The sequence below is a fragment of the Stegostoma tigrinum genome, chromosome 23, assembly GCF_030684315.1.
Source record: "Stegostoma tigrinum isolate sSteTig4 chromosome 23, sSteTig4.hap1, whole genome shotgun sequence".
NCBI lineage: Eukaryota > Metazoa > Chordata > Chondrichthyes > Orectolobiformes > Stegostomatidae > Stegostoma > Stegostoma tigrinum.
The window spans coordinates 47,952,216-47,967,220 of NC_081376.1; the positions used below are offsets into that span (position 1 = coordinate 47,952,216).

Here is a 15,005-nt window from a genome sequence, read left to right on the forward strand (position 1 = left end):
TGAGATGTCACCTTTTGTATATTTCTGTGGCTCTGCCTGATTGTCATGGCAGCACAGCACTGACATTGACTTTATAAACACTGCACACATTTCTAACACTCTGGTTACCTGCAAAGACATCATCTGACTCTGCACTCACACCAGTTGTATGATCTTTTGATCTCCGTCCTTGATCTCTCTGCCTATAAATTCTGCGTCTGTGTGCCCTGCTGTCTCACTGCATCTGCCAAAAGGGCAGTGCTATGAAAGCTTGTGTGATTCCAAATAAATCTGTTGGACTATAACCTGGTGTGGTGTGACTTCTGACAAAGAGTGATCAATGCTGGATATCATGTAAAAACCGAAAGAACTGCTGATGCTGTAAATCAAGAACAAAAACAGAAGTTGCTGGAAAAGCTCAGCAGGTCTGGCAGTATCTGTGAAGATAAAGTCAGAGTTAATGTTTCAGGTCCGGTAACCCTTCCTCCAAACTGTGTGCTGGATATCATGGTCAGGAAGAAAAAAAATGCAATTCTTGCACATGGTCCTGATGAATGCAGGGCAAAAACTTCAACAAAATCTTTTTGGGTAATAATCAAGTTCTACACCACCAAACTAATGTCTCCCTTGCAGGGTAGAGTGAACAAACAACCATTTGAGTTTAAATCAGACATCAGGGACTGAATGTTCCAGAAACCAGAGTGATTATATGAGAAGCAAATGAGATGCATCGCGCATCTCTCTGCTCCCAGGAGCAAAGTCAAATTGTGACAAAACTGAAGAAGGGTCTAGGCCCGAAACATCAGCCTTTCTGCTCCTCTGATGCTGCTTGGCCTGCTGTGTTCATCCAGCCCCACACCTTGTTATGTCTTGAGACAAAACGACCTAGGAGCCTGAACTTACCTGAGGGACAAGGCGAATGGACTACAGCCCCCATGAGGCCCTGCTGCGCGCGGTGCGCGGTGGGAACAGTAGGCCGTTTTGTTTGGGAGTGTTGCGAGAACTACAGTTCCCGAGATGCTTTGCGAGCACGTTTTACGCACCGACACCCGTGTGAGGTCAGCGCGCCATGACCGTTGGAGCTGGCGGGCCCGGAGCGGCCGGCCTGTTTCGCGTTGGGTTTGTGGTTCGAGGCGACGGCGTGGAGCCCGGGATCCTCCTCGCCGTCTTGTTGTTGGCGGCGGGCGACGCCGGAGGGCTGCGGGCGGATGGCGGCTGGTGAGAGGCGGAATCTGGGGCTTGCCGTGCTATGTTGCATTTGTATAGCGCCTGTCAGCAGGCCTTGTACAGTCCGGCGGCGCGGTGGGGTTGTGGTACTCTCACGGCTTTGCTCCTGTGATCCTTTTCGGAGCCAAGTGCTGATAAAATGGGATTAGAATGGATAGATGCTTTGAGGACCATCACGGGCGCGATGGGCCGATAGGCCTCCCCGCAAATAACAATCACAGAAGGTGCTGGAGAACCTTAGTAGGTCCGGCAGCATCTGTGGGGAGAGGAGGCAGAGTTAACGTTTGGATTTTACTTAAGGTACTGCCAGACCTAAGAGTTTTATTTTGGATTTCCAGCATTTCCATCCTTCCTTTTATTTGAATGTATCTAAATATCTGCACGGTAATCTAATAACAAATGGATGGTCAGAATTTTATGGTGATTTTACATGAGAGACAAATATTGGCCATGACACCAAGACAACTTCATCTCTCTTCAAAGCAGTGCCTTAGGAATCTTTTATGACTGCTTCCAGTATCAGAAAATGCCTTGGGTTTATTTTTGTCTCATCTGAAAGGTAACATCTCTGACAATGCAGCACTCCCTTCATATCATGTTAGGCTGACACTCTAGATTCTTGTGCTTACGTGTAGGAAGTCGGACCTGAATACAGAATGTTTAGCCTCTTAGTCGAAGCTCAGTTTTAAAAAGTTGACCAGCCATTCCTAGCACCCATTCCTGTTTTTCACCTAGTGCTAGATATCCTGGTCCCTGTATCAAACTTTGATCCCTAGGCACAGCCTCCACCCCATATCCTATGCATCCCATACCCTTGCCTTCACCAAAACTGTAAATTCACCTCTATAACATGCTTATCTTTGTCTATGCCTCAGCTTATCTGCTGCTGAAACCCTCACTCGTCCTATTGTTTTCTCTGGATTTGACCATTCATTTGCTCTCAAGATAAGTCTTTTGTCTTGTGGACACTCTATAAACTTGAATTAATTTAAACTCTGTTGCAGCTATCCTAACTCCCACCAGGCCTTGGGCAGCCCAGTGCTTGTTGAACTAAATTGGGATCTGATGTGGAAGTTTAAAGTCCTAATCATTGTATTTACAAATGTCTCTGTGGTCTTGTCCCTCACAACCTATGTACTGTAAAAATTCAGCACCCAAACATTGAGATCTTTTGACTGCTTCAATTCTGGTTTCTCGTATATTCCAAGCTTTTGTTGCATTGCCACTGGGGCAAATCTTCAGTTGCCTGGTCACTCCCTCAATCTCTTTTCCTATTTTCCTTCCTTTCCTCCTTCATGATGACTCTTATCACATTGTTCAAGTAGTTTTTGGTTACTTGTCCTAATATACCTTTATGTGACTTGTCAGATTATGGTCGTTGGCATTCCTGTGAAGGACATTGGACTTTAGCTCTGCTAAAAACGCTTTGTGATGTGAATTGTCATGGTGCATTAGGTCAGAAAGCTGTCAAAATCAGCGAATCTCATGAGATTCAGTGTCACACAGAAATGCTGATTGCTATGTTTAGTTGTATTTATACAAAAGTGGTTCACAGAATCACAAGTTTAATGGCATGCAAGCAAACTGTTTCGAAGTTGGGTAGAGTACTTGTGAATTAGAAGGCAGGATGTTAGAATTTGTAAAAATGACTGGGTAGGAGAGTCTATGGTCCCTTTAAGAGGTGATGTGCTTTTCTAAGCTTTGAGAGAAAGAAGTCTGCCAGCAGCTGTAGATGCACAGACAGTTCTAAAATTGAATCATCTGTATCAATTGGCTGTGTGGTTGGCAACCTAGGCTTGTCTTGATGTTAAGGCAACCAGCTTAAGTACAGCCAGTTAATTTAAACCAGGCCCTAGCTACCAAAAGCCAACTTAATTTAAATCTGATGATCAAAGTTTTGGTAAAAATCTCCTAGTTTTGGTTGTGGGTGAGGTTGTTGACTTGTTTGCCGAGCTGGCTATCCTCTCTGGGGTCTCCACTGATGATGTCACCTAGCATGACGACGAAATGTCTGAACGAGAACAAGCCAGCTCAATGAGCAAGTCAACAACCTTAAATCAGGAACAAAAACAAAGTTGCTGGAGAAGCTCAGCATGTCTACCAGCATCTGTGAAGGAGAAAACAGAGTTAATGTTTCAGGTCCGGTGACCCTTCCTCAGATGATATTGACAAGCTCGGACCAATCCTGTTATTAGAAAATTGACATATCATCAAGGATATATAAGAAGAGGGTTTTTTGAAAATGAGAGTGAGAGCAAACGGCCATCAGAAGAGTAAAACTCTTGGCTCTCGTAGAAATCTTTGTGTTCTCTGATCAACACCATCTAAAATGTGCCACAGCACTCTTGGCTAATAATCCTGACACATGGATTTAATGAAGAAAGAATTCCTGACTGAAGAATAGCAGAAAAGGCGTGGAACATTTTAGAAGATGCATCCTGACTGTAGTTTTGAGAGTCTAAGATTTAATTTATTTTATTACTTTGGTTTATTTAAGTGGACTTTATTTATTGGAACAGCATGACATTAGAGTTTGGTTCTGTTCGGGAATGGTTAGTAGGTAAGGGGGAATTGTTCGGTTTGTTAGTAGGTCTGCTAATTTGTTCACTGTTAGAATTAGATAAATAAATTGTTACTTGTTGCTTATAAAGTGAATATCAGGGATTTCTTTCATTTAACCTCTCCTTCATTACTGATTGGGAGATGAAGGGCAGGTTATACCATTCTTCCCATTTTCTTTAGTAGATTACGAGACGAGCTTCTCTTGGTATTTCACTTATAATTATCAGAGGAGTTCAACCTCCTCGCCATAACACAAACTGTTTTGCCCGTATCTGCACCAGTTCCTCAAATGAGCGTTATTACCTAGTGCCAATTTCTTGCTTTTTCCCCCCGTACCCTTCCACAATATTTTTATTGAAGTAAACATCCAAAATCCTTTTGCATTTCACAATTCAGCCACTCTGCACCACACTTCAAGACAATGCATTCCATACCCTAACGACTTGCTGAAATGTGGAGGTACTGATGTTGGACTGGGTTGGGCAAGCTCAGAAATCACAGTCTAACAGGTTTATTTGAAAACACAAGCTTTCAGAGTCTTACTACATCGGGACCATAGCCTGGTGTTGTGAGATTTCTGTAGTTGCTGAGGGAAAGTGTTCCTTCAGAGGAAAGGTCACCAGACCCAGAATGTTAACCCTGATTTACCTTCACCGATGCTGCCAGGCCCGCTGAGCTTTGTCAGTAACTTCTGTTTTCAGTTCTGATTTACAACGCATGCAGTTCATTCAGTTTTGTTTTTTCTCCTATCACCTTTGCCTCTTTTGTAAATTTAAATTTATGCCATTTTACAAGCAGGAACCGTTTCTCCAATATACTGTATCCAGTATAACCAACCTATAATTTTGAAAACTGCTGCCTTATGTCCCTTAGCCTATTTCTGTCCAAAGAGAACAGTCCCAATGTCTTCAGTCTGTCCTCATAACTGTTGTTTCTCATCCCTGGAACCATGCTTGTAAATCACTTCTGCACTCTCTCCAATGCATTCACATCCTATAATGTGACATCCAGAACTGTATACAGTACTCCAGTTGAGGTTGAAATGTTGTCTTATACAAGTTGAACATCACTTACTTGCTGTTGTACTCTATGCCCCTACTAATAAAGCCAAGGATACTGTTTGCTTTACTTGCTGAGCTCTCCGCCTGTCCTACCACCTTCAATGATCTGTGCTAATAGTGAAGCAGCAAAGGTCCATATAAGTTACAATAAAACTAACAGATTTTTATCCGAATGTACAAGCGTTCATAATAAGGTGGACCCAGCTACATGCCTGAATATAGATGGATTGGTTTGATCTAATCGCAATTGCAGAAGCATCAGTTACTAAGTGACCAAGGTCAGGAAATGAATATTCGGAACTGGCAGAATGGAAGGGAAATCATCAGCCTAATAAGGAAGAATAATGTAAGGATAAATGTAGGAAAGGATTCTTGGCTGAGTAGATCAGGAACTAACATCTGTACCAGTAGCAAATATCAATGTTAAGTGTCAAAAAATGTTGGTAAGGATGGTTTAAAGTTCCCTTAACAGTCGTTATAGCACTGCACTAAATATTAATGAAGAAACCTTTGTTGCAAGGTCCAATTATATCAGAATAATCCATGGTGGATTCAGTCTTCAGATAGACAAAACAAATTAAATGGGCAGAGTTCACTTGGAAGGTGAGTATGTCGAATGCTTTCATGCCAGCTTCCTGAAACAATGCACTGGAATCCACGAGGGACGAAGCTGATTTAGATCTAGTATTGAGTATGAGGGAGGCTTAATCAGTAATCTTACGATAACATATCCACTGGCAAAAATGATCATAATACAATTGAATTCATTTTTACTTTGAGAACAATTTATTTCAAGGGGTGATTGTGGCAGAGTGGTAATATTACAGGACTAGCAATCAAAAACAGTTGATGTTCGGGGGACATGAGTTCAAAATTTGTATTCAATAAAATCTGGTATTAAATGGTAGTCTGACAACAGCCGTGCAATCACTGTCAATTGTCATAAAATCTCCATGGTTTACTAATGTGAAGGACGAATGGCTTCTAGGGAAGGAAATCTGTCCTTATTTGGTCTTGGCAACAGGTGTCTCCAGACCCACAGCAATATGGTTGCCCTTAACTGTTGTCTGGGCAACTAGAGATGGGTAATAAATATTGGTCTAGCCAGCAACACAAATCTCATGAGCAAATTCTTTAAAAATCCAGACCTGGAATCTTTAAGTTTAAAACACTCCGAGTTCATGATGTGAGGAGAGAGCTGGCCAAGGTCCAAAATTCATTTAAGAAAAGTTCAAAATTTCTAACAAAAATGGTTGAAATTTCAATATTGATATTTGAATGTACTGGTTGTACTCGTACTTAGTTATTGTGCAGATACACCTGAGCAATTAGCAAGCACTGTCTGCAGTTTTGGTCTCCTGGTCTGAGGAAAGACATTCGTGCCATTGAGGGGGTCCAGGAGGTTCACCAGACTGGATTCCCAGGATGGCAAGACTGACATGAGGGAAGTCTGGATTGACTGGGCTTGTATTGGCTGGAATTTAGAAGAATGAAACGGGATCTCCTAGAAACTAGTAAAATACCAATGTGTCTGTACAGCCTGCATGCAGGAAGAATGTTCCTGACATTGGGGAAGTCCAGAACTAGGGGTCACAGTCTAAGAATGAGGGATTAGCTATTGAGGACTGAAATAAGGAAGGATTTCTTCACTCAGAATTGTGGACCTGTGGAATTCTCTCCCACAGGAAGCTGTTGGGTCCTGTTCATTAGATATACTCAAGAAGGAGCTGGACGTGGCCTTGCGGTTAAAGGGATCAAAGGGAGTGGGGAGAGGACAGGAATGGGATATTGAGATTGCATGATCAGCCATGTTCATATTGATGGTGGTGCAAGCTCGAAGGTGCAGGACAGGGTCATTCTGCCCTATTATCTATGTTTCTATGTAAATGATGTTCTAACTTTTGTGTGTGGGAACTGGAATACGATTACAAGGAAATCTTGCTTTAAATATGATAGGTCCTTCTGCGAGCAAGTACTGAGTGCAGTTATTTTCTATATATTTGACCTGCAGGTGGAATGGCAAGGGTTCGCTAGACTGTTCCCTAGGACGAAAGATTTGTCCCATGATGGGAGGCTGAATAAATTGAGCTTATACTCTTTAATGTTGAGATGAGTAAGAAATAATTTCAGTGAAACATAAAGAATTCTCGAGGTACATGACGAGGTAAAACCTGAGAGGGTGTTTTCTCTTCAGAGGGAGCCTATAACAAGAGGGCATGACCTCAGATAACGCATTACTCATCTCAGTCTGAGATGATTAGACATTTCTCCATTTGATTGTGAATCTTTAGATATGTCTACCCTAGAAGACTGTGGACATTTCATCTTTGAGTGTATTCCAAGATAGACTCCAAGATGCAGTGACAGACTTTATATCTCTCAACAATGTGGGGAGTATGGCAGGAAAGTCCAGTGGAGGCATAAGATCAACCATAATCTAATTCAATAGCAGAGCAGGCTAGAAGGTCTGTAGGGTGTAGTCCTGCACCTATTTCTTATTTCCTGATGTATTAATTCATAAGTATAACAGCATAAATGGATCAGACCATTTCATTAACTGTGCAATCTTCAACTGTGTGTAATGCAACCACAGAGCAGCAGCACTCACCTTCAGCCTCTATCCTCGCATTTGATCTGGAAATGTAGTGAAATAAGTCACTTTAGGGAATATATTTACATTGCATTTGTCTAACAGCTTTAATACGGATGGGTTTTAAGGAGGATCTTGTTTTTGGGAGGAAGAGGAGGGGAGCTTTGCAAAAAGTTTCAGAGGGGAGGGGTAGAGGATCTGCAAGAGACTAGAGAAAGTGCTGACCAACTGGGTGCAGAGAAAAAGCAGTTTTGGAGCTGGAAAAGTTTGGATCAGCTGACACTTATGGATGATTATAGTCCATTCATAGATTTGTTTAAAGTGATGATAGTTTTGAAAAGAAGTCATTTACAATTACAGCCAGCAAGGGGTTTAAGAAAGAAGTTGGGTGGTCAGCAGATAAATGGGAATGGGGTTCATGCTATGGATGTATGTGAGATGAACTCGGGGAAGGCATGAGCCATCAAATTGTGCCCACATCTCTGAAATAGAACTTCAATATACAGCTTGACTTGGAGGCAAAAGAGCTGCCACTAAGCTAAGGCTATAACATATGCGTGGTAGTATAGCTACTGCCAGCTTCAGGATCTGCTTAAAACAAAAATAAACATTTCTCAGTAGGAGATTTCCTTCTCTACACTTATTTATGTAATCACTTTCGCAGCATAGAAGAATGTGTAGGGTTATGAGGAGAAGACAAGAGAACAGCCCTCTGTGAATTGTTTGGTCAGAGAGAGTTCAGGTGTTATGGGCCAAATGACCACGTTCTGTGCTATAACAGGTCTGTGATTAGAAAGTTATTTCGTTTGTGTTTCTTGTTATACGACCTATCATGACTATACCATTTACATCTCCAGGAACTGTTTTTATGATGGTTTCTGCAAGTATTGAATGCTTTACTCTGGTTTACAATGTCAGAGCTTGACAAACCACTGTCTTTAGTTCTTGCCAATTGTTTGTTATGCAATTGACTAACGCATTCTAAAGACATGCTACTAATTGATTATTACCCATAAAGCATACCAGTTGATGCTTTGTAGTTTTGTGTCCAGTGTCTCAGTTGATTGACACCTATTGCAGTACCCAATGAATGATTTTGCGCAGTATTCATACAATGGTTAGTAAACGGAATTTTAATTTATTATATTGCATTTACCAAAACAGATCATAAGTTCATGGCAGAATATTGATTAGTTTTTACTAAACCTGTTGGATGTGTCATGACACTCCCTTGATGTGGGATTTGAATCTAGACCTTCTGGCACATTTGTAGGGACACAACCACTACACAACACGATCCTCCCTTCTGCGTGTTGGTTTAAACAAAAAAAATTTTGAATCAACCTGTTCAGACAAGCTATGACACACTTCTGGGGCAGGTTAAACTTAAATCCAGACATTCAGGGAGGGAGCATCACTATTATCCACAAGACCATTTTTCTCCTGCATGCAGATAAAGTAACGTTATTTATATTTATGAATTTACGTTGTGTCATCTCTTTAAATTGTGTTGTTTTAACAAAACAGAGGCATATTTGGATTTATTGAGATTTATTTTAGTACGTTGTATTTTAGAGTGAGCTTAATACTCCACGAATCAGTTTTCACGTGCCTAGAAAAAATTCTCTTTGAAGTGGCCATTAACATTAATTTACAGTTAGAAATTGTGACCAAGGGTAATCTTAGCTGCTATGTATTTTGATCTGTATCTTGAAGTTATTTCTGATATTTGAAATGTTCTTGTGATTACAGGTTTGTGAAGATTGCTGTCACTAATGTATAATAAAATGTGAGGCTGGATGAACACAGCAGGCCAAGCAGCATCTCAGGAGCACAAAAGCTGACGTTTCGGGCCTAGACCCTTCATCAGAGAGGGGGATGGGGGGAGGGAACTGGAATAAATAGGGAGAGAGGGGGAGGCGGACCGAAGATGGAGAGTAAAGAAGATAGGTGGAGAGAGTGTAGGTGGGGAGGTAGGGAGGGGATAGGTCAGTCCAGGGAAGACGGACAGGTCAAGGAGGTGGGATGAGGTTAGTAGGTAGCTGGGGGTGCGGCTTGGGGTGGGAGGAAGGGATGGGTGAGAGGAAGAACCGGTTAGGGAGGCAGAGACAGGTTGGACTGGTTTTGGGATGCAGTGGGTGGGGGGGAAGAGCTGGGCTGGTTGTGTGGTGCAGTGGGGGGAGGGGATGAACTGGGCTGGTTTAGGGATGCAGTAGGGGAAGGGGAGATTTTGAAACTGGTGAAGTCCACATTGATACCATATGGCTGCAGGGTTCCCAGGCGGAATATGAGTTGCTGTTCCTGCAACCTTCGGGTGGCATCATTGTGGCAGTGCAGGAGGCCCATGATGGACATGTCATCAAGAGAATGGGAGGGGGAGTGGAAATGGTTTGCGACTGGGAGGTGCAGTTGTTTGTTGCGAACTGAGCGGAGGTGTTCTGCAAAGCGGTCCCCAAGCCTCCGCTTGGTTTCCCCAATGTAGAGGAAGCCGCACCGGGTACAGTGGATGCAGTATACCACATTGGCAGATGTGCAGGTGAACCTCTGCTTAATGTGGAATGTCATCTTGGGGCCTGGGATGGGGGTGAGGGAGGAGGTGTGGGGACAAGTGTAGCATTTCCTGCGGTTGGAGGGGAAGGTGCCGGGTGTGGTGGGGTTGGAGGGCAGTGTGGAGCGAACAAGGGAGTCACGGAGAGAGTGGTCTCTCCGGAAAGCAGACAGGGGAGGGGATGGAAAAATGTCTTGGGTGGTGGGGTCGGATTGTAAATGGCGGAAGTGTCGGAGGATAATGCGTTGTATCCGGAGGTTGGTAGGGTGGTGTGTGAGAACGAGGGGGATCCTCTTGGGGCGGTTGTGGCGGGGGCGGGGTGTGAGGGATGTGTCGCGGGAAATGCGGGAGACGCGGTCAAGGGCGTTCTCGATCACCGTGGGGGGAAAGTTGCGGTCCTTAAAGAACTTGGACATCTGGGATGTGCGGGAGTGGAATGTCTTATCGTGGGAGCAGATGCGGCGGAGGAATTGGGAATAGGGGATGGAATTTTTGCAGGAGGGTGGGTGGGAGGAGGTGTATTCTAGGTAGCTGTGGGAGTCGGTGGGCTTGAAATGGACATCAGTTACAAGCTGGTTGCCTGAGATGGAGACTGAGAGGTCCAGGAAGGTGAGGGATGTGCTGGAGATGGCCCAGGTGAACTGAAGGTTGGGGTGGAAGGTGTTGGTGAAGTGGATGAACTGTTCGAGCTCCTCTGGGGAGCAAGAGGCGGCGCCGATACAGTCATCAATGTACCGGAGGAAGAGGTGGGGTTTGGGGCCTGTGTAGGTGCGGAAGAGGGACTGTTCCACGTAACCTACAAAGAGGCAGGCATAGCTGGGGCCCATGCGGGTGCCCATGGCCACCCCCTTAGTCTGTCGGAAGTGGGAGGAGTCAAAAGAGAAGTTGTTGAGTGTGAGGACGAGTTCAGCTAGGCGGATGAGAGTGTCGGTGGAGGGGGCCTGGTCGGGCCTGCGGGACAGGCCTCTTGCTCCCCAGAGGAGCTCGAACAGTTCATCCACTTCACCAACACCTTCCACCCCAACCTTCAGTTCACCTGGGCCATCTCCAGCACATCCCTCACCTTCCTGGACCTCTCAGTCTCCATCTCAGGCAACCAGCTTGTAACTGATGTCCATTTCAAGCCCACTGACTCCCACAGCTACCTAGAATACACCTCCTCCCACCCACCCTCCTGCAAAAATTCCATCCCCTATTCCCAATTCCTCCGCCTCAGCCACATCTGCTCCCACGATAAGACATTCCACTCCCGCACATCCCAGATGTCCAAGTTCTTTAAGGACCGCAACTTTCCCCCCACGGTGATCGAGAACGCCCTTGACCGCGTCTCCCGCATTTCCCGCGACACATCCCTCACACCCCGCCCCCGCCACAACCGCCCCAAGAGGATCCCCCTCGTTCTCACACACCACCCCACCAACCTCCGGATACAACGCATTATCCTCCGACACTTCCGCCATTTACAATCTGACCCCACCACCCAAGACATTTTTCCATCCCCTCCCCTGTCTGCTTTCCGGAGAGACCACTCTCTCCGTGACTCCCTTGTTCGCTCCACACTGCCCTCCAACCCCACCACACCCGGCACCTTCCCCTGCAACCGCAGGAAATGCTACACTTGTCCCCACACCTCCTCCCTCACCCCCATCCCAGGCCCCAAGATGACATTCCACATCAAGCAGAGGTTCACCTGCACATCTGCCAATGTGGTATACTGCATCCACTGTACCCGGTGCGGCTTCCTCTACATTGGGGAAACCAAGCGGAGGCTTGGGGACCGCTTTGCAGAACACCTCCGCTCAGTTCGCAACAAACAACTGCACCTCCCAGTCGCAAACCATTTCCACTCCCCCTCCCATTCTCTTGATGACATGTCCATCATGGGCCTCCTGCACTGCCACAATGATGCCACCCGAAGGTTGCAGGAACAGCAACTCATATTCCGCCTGGGAACCCTGCAGCCATATGGTATCAATGTGGACTTCATCAGTTTCAAAATCTCCCCTTCCCCTACTGCATCCCTAAACCAGCCCAGTTCATCCCCTCCCCCCCACTGCACCACACAACCAGCCCAGCTCTTCCCCCCCACCCACTGCATCCCAAAACCAGTCCAACCTGTCTCTGCCTCCCTAACCGGTTCTTCCTCTCACCCATCCCTTCCTCCCATCCCAAGCCTCACCCCCATCTGCCTACTAACCTCATCCCACCTCCTTGACCTGTCCGTCTTCCCTGGACTGACCTATCCCCTCCCTACCTCCCCACCTACACTCTCTCCACCTATCTTCTTTACTCTCCATCTTCGGTCCGCCTCCCCCTCTCTCCCTATTTATTCCAGTTCCCTCACCCCATCCCCCTCTCTGATGAAGGGTCTAGGCCCGAAACGTCAGCTTTTGTGCTCCTGAGATGCTGCTTGGCCTGCTGTGTTCATCCAGCCTCACATTTTATTATCTTGGAATCTCCAGCATCTGCAGTTCCCATTATCTCTGTCACTAATGTATGTTGGGTTGATTATCTAATGAGAAAAAACAACTAACTATTTGCAGTCGTGTCCTGACTGAGTGTGTCACAAGGCACATCTCTTATAGATGTTACTTTTAAATGGCTTGGTATTCTGTAGGCAAACCCAGATGGCATTAAAGCCTTCTAACTGCCTTACCTGTTTACTAATTTGAATGTATTAATTGTGCCAACTGCATTGCACAATCATCGGGAAATTCCATTTTGCACCTTCCTTTTTTTGCAGGAGGACAGACCCCTCCACACGGATGATTGACCAAGGACCCTGCAATGTGGAAGTGAGAGACTCTTTGACCTATTCTGAATTTGTTCACCGGTATGTTTTTGCAGCTGAGCTGAACATATCCTCTCGTACTGTATTCCTAGAGTTTGAAGTGTATTAATCTGATCGTAGCAATTGCCAAATCCATTACATGAATCTCCTTTTAGAATTTGAATTTGCTAAAAATCTCTGCCATAATAATGACATGCACCATTTTTGTGCAGATGATCCACGGAATTGTGTCACTGACATTGTATTCAGACTAAGCCTAATGTTTAGGAGAATTACAGCAACACTTGAATAAATGTTTTACTTTTAAGGATCTTGGTTAAACAAGTACCTCAACCCCAGATTAATAAAAACAACTTTATTTTGTGTGGACTTATAATTTCAGGCCAACGTTTGTAATAAATAGCTACAGTCTCTTTTAAGGCAGCTTTTATGTGGTCTCAAAAAAAAGTGATAAGTCTGTGACCAGGTTTTTTTTTTCTTCGATTCATGGAATCAGGAGGTGAGAGTCAGGAGTCACTTACACCGCTGTACATAATTTCCTGGGATTTTTGAACAGTAGTCAATTGCTGAAAATTAATGCCATTATTGTTGCTCTTCTCTTGTTGAAACCTACAAAAATCACAAGCCTCACATTTTGTTGTCTTAAAATCACAAATTTGCTGCATTTAAGCTGTTCCTCACACTACTGGTATTTAAGATGAAATTTAATAAAGGAGACCTGGCAGCAGCTTGTTTTATGGACTTGGGTTTGAGGAAGCAAGTTCCTTTATTTCCCAGAGGCTTAGTACCTTCATAGTGCTCCACATAGAACAGGCATAAACCTTTACCTATTGATCCAAATTAACATACTTATAGGAGATCAATCTAAGCAATTTACAGGCCAAGTGTTTCCCTTAATCAATGCTGCACTGTCAAATTGGCAATCCATGAGATATATTCACGTCTCCTGACTCAATGAATCCAGGCAAATGTCTCAACCAAGATTTGTCATTTTTATTGCAGCAACCACTTAAGAAGCTGCCTTGGAAGAGATTGTAATAATTTGTCACATGAGCTGACATGGACTTGAAAGTTCACACACACAACGATGTATTTTGTTGATCAGGAGTTAAGATACAAATTTAACCGGGATTCTCTGAAGGTAGCAAAATTTTTCACACTTGCTACGATACTTAACAGATATTGGACTTAGCCTAATAGCCTAGGCACCAGAATCGATGTACTGGTCAATGATTGCATCTCATCGGATTTCCTGCTTTGCACAATGCATTATAGACAGGGTAGGCAATGGCCTAGTGGTTTTATCACTAGACCATTAATCCAGAAACCCAGCGAATGTTCTGGGGACCCAGGTTCAAATCCTACCATGGCAGATGATGGAATTTGAATTCAATAATTTTTTTTTCAAAAGTGTGGAATTAAGAATTCGCTGATTATTATGAAATCATTGCCTCTTGTTGGAAAAATTCATTTGGGTTCACTAATGTCCTTCAGGAAAGGAAATCTGTCACCCTCACCTGGTCTGGCTTCCATGTGATTCCAGACCCACAGCAATGTGGTTGACTGTCAACTGCCCTCTGAAATAGCCTAGCAAGCCATTCAGTTGTATCAATTGCTACAAAGTCTCAAAGAAGTGAAACCGGATGGATTACCAGCCATTGACCTCGGCACTGGAAAAGACAACGGCAGAAACAGCCCTATCCACCCTGCAAAGTCCTCCTCACTAACATTTGGGGGTTAATGCCAGAATTGGCAGAGCTGTCTCACAGACTAGTTAAGCAACAGCCTGACATAGTCACATTCTCAGAATCATACCTTACAGACAATGTCCCAGACGCCACCATCACAAGCACTGTTCCGTCAACAGTTCTGACCCAGCAGAGGTGGCGGCATTGTGAGGAAGATGGGTGTTGCTGTAGGAGTCATCAACTTTGACACTGGACCCCATGACTTCAGGTTAAACATGGGCAAGGAAACCTCCTGCTGATTACCATGTAGCGTCCTCCCTCAGCTGATGAATCAGTACTCCTCCATGTTGAACAACACTTAGAGGAAACACTGAGGATGGCAAGGAAACAAAATGTCCTCTGGGTGGCGAATTTCAACATACACCACCAAGAATGACTGAGCAGCAGTACTACTGATTGAGCTGGCCGGGTCCTAAAGGACATAGCTGCTAGACTTGGTCTGTGGTAGGAGGTGAGAGAATGAACAAGAGGATAGAATGTACTTGACCTCATCCTTACT

The 15,005-nt window shown here is 44.5% G+C and overlaps 1 protein-coding gene across 1 annotated transcript in view; it reads left to right on the top strand.

Moving 5' to 3' along the window:
* The first annotated feature begins 1,042 nt into the window (after nt 1–1,042).
* jmjd8 (jumonji domain containing 8) overlaps nt 1,043–15,005 on the top strand; it is a 32,057-nt gene continuing 18,094 nt past the window's right edge. The window contains exons 1-2 of the mRNA XM_048552507.2: nt 1,043–1,197; nt 12,711–12,800. Of these exons, the coding sequence (XP_048408464.1) occupies nt 1,049–1,197; nt 12,711–12,800 (239 nt within the window). The 5' untranslated portion in view covers nt 1,043–1,048. The remainder of the gene's footprint in view (nt 1,198–12,710; nt 12,801–15,005) is intronic.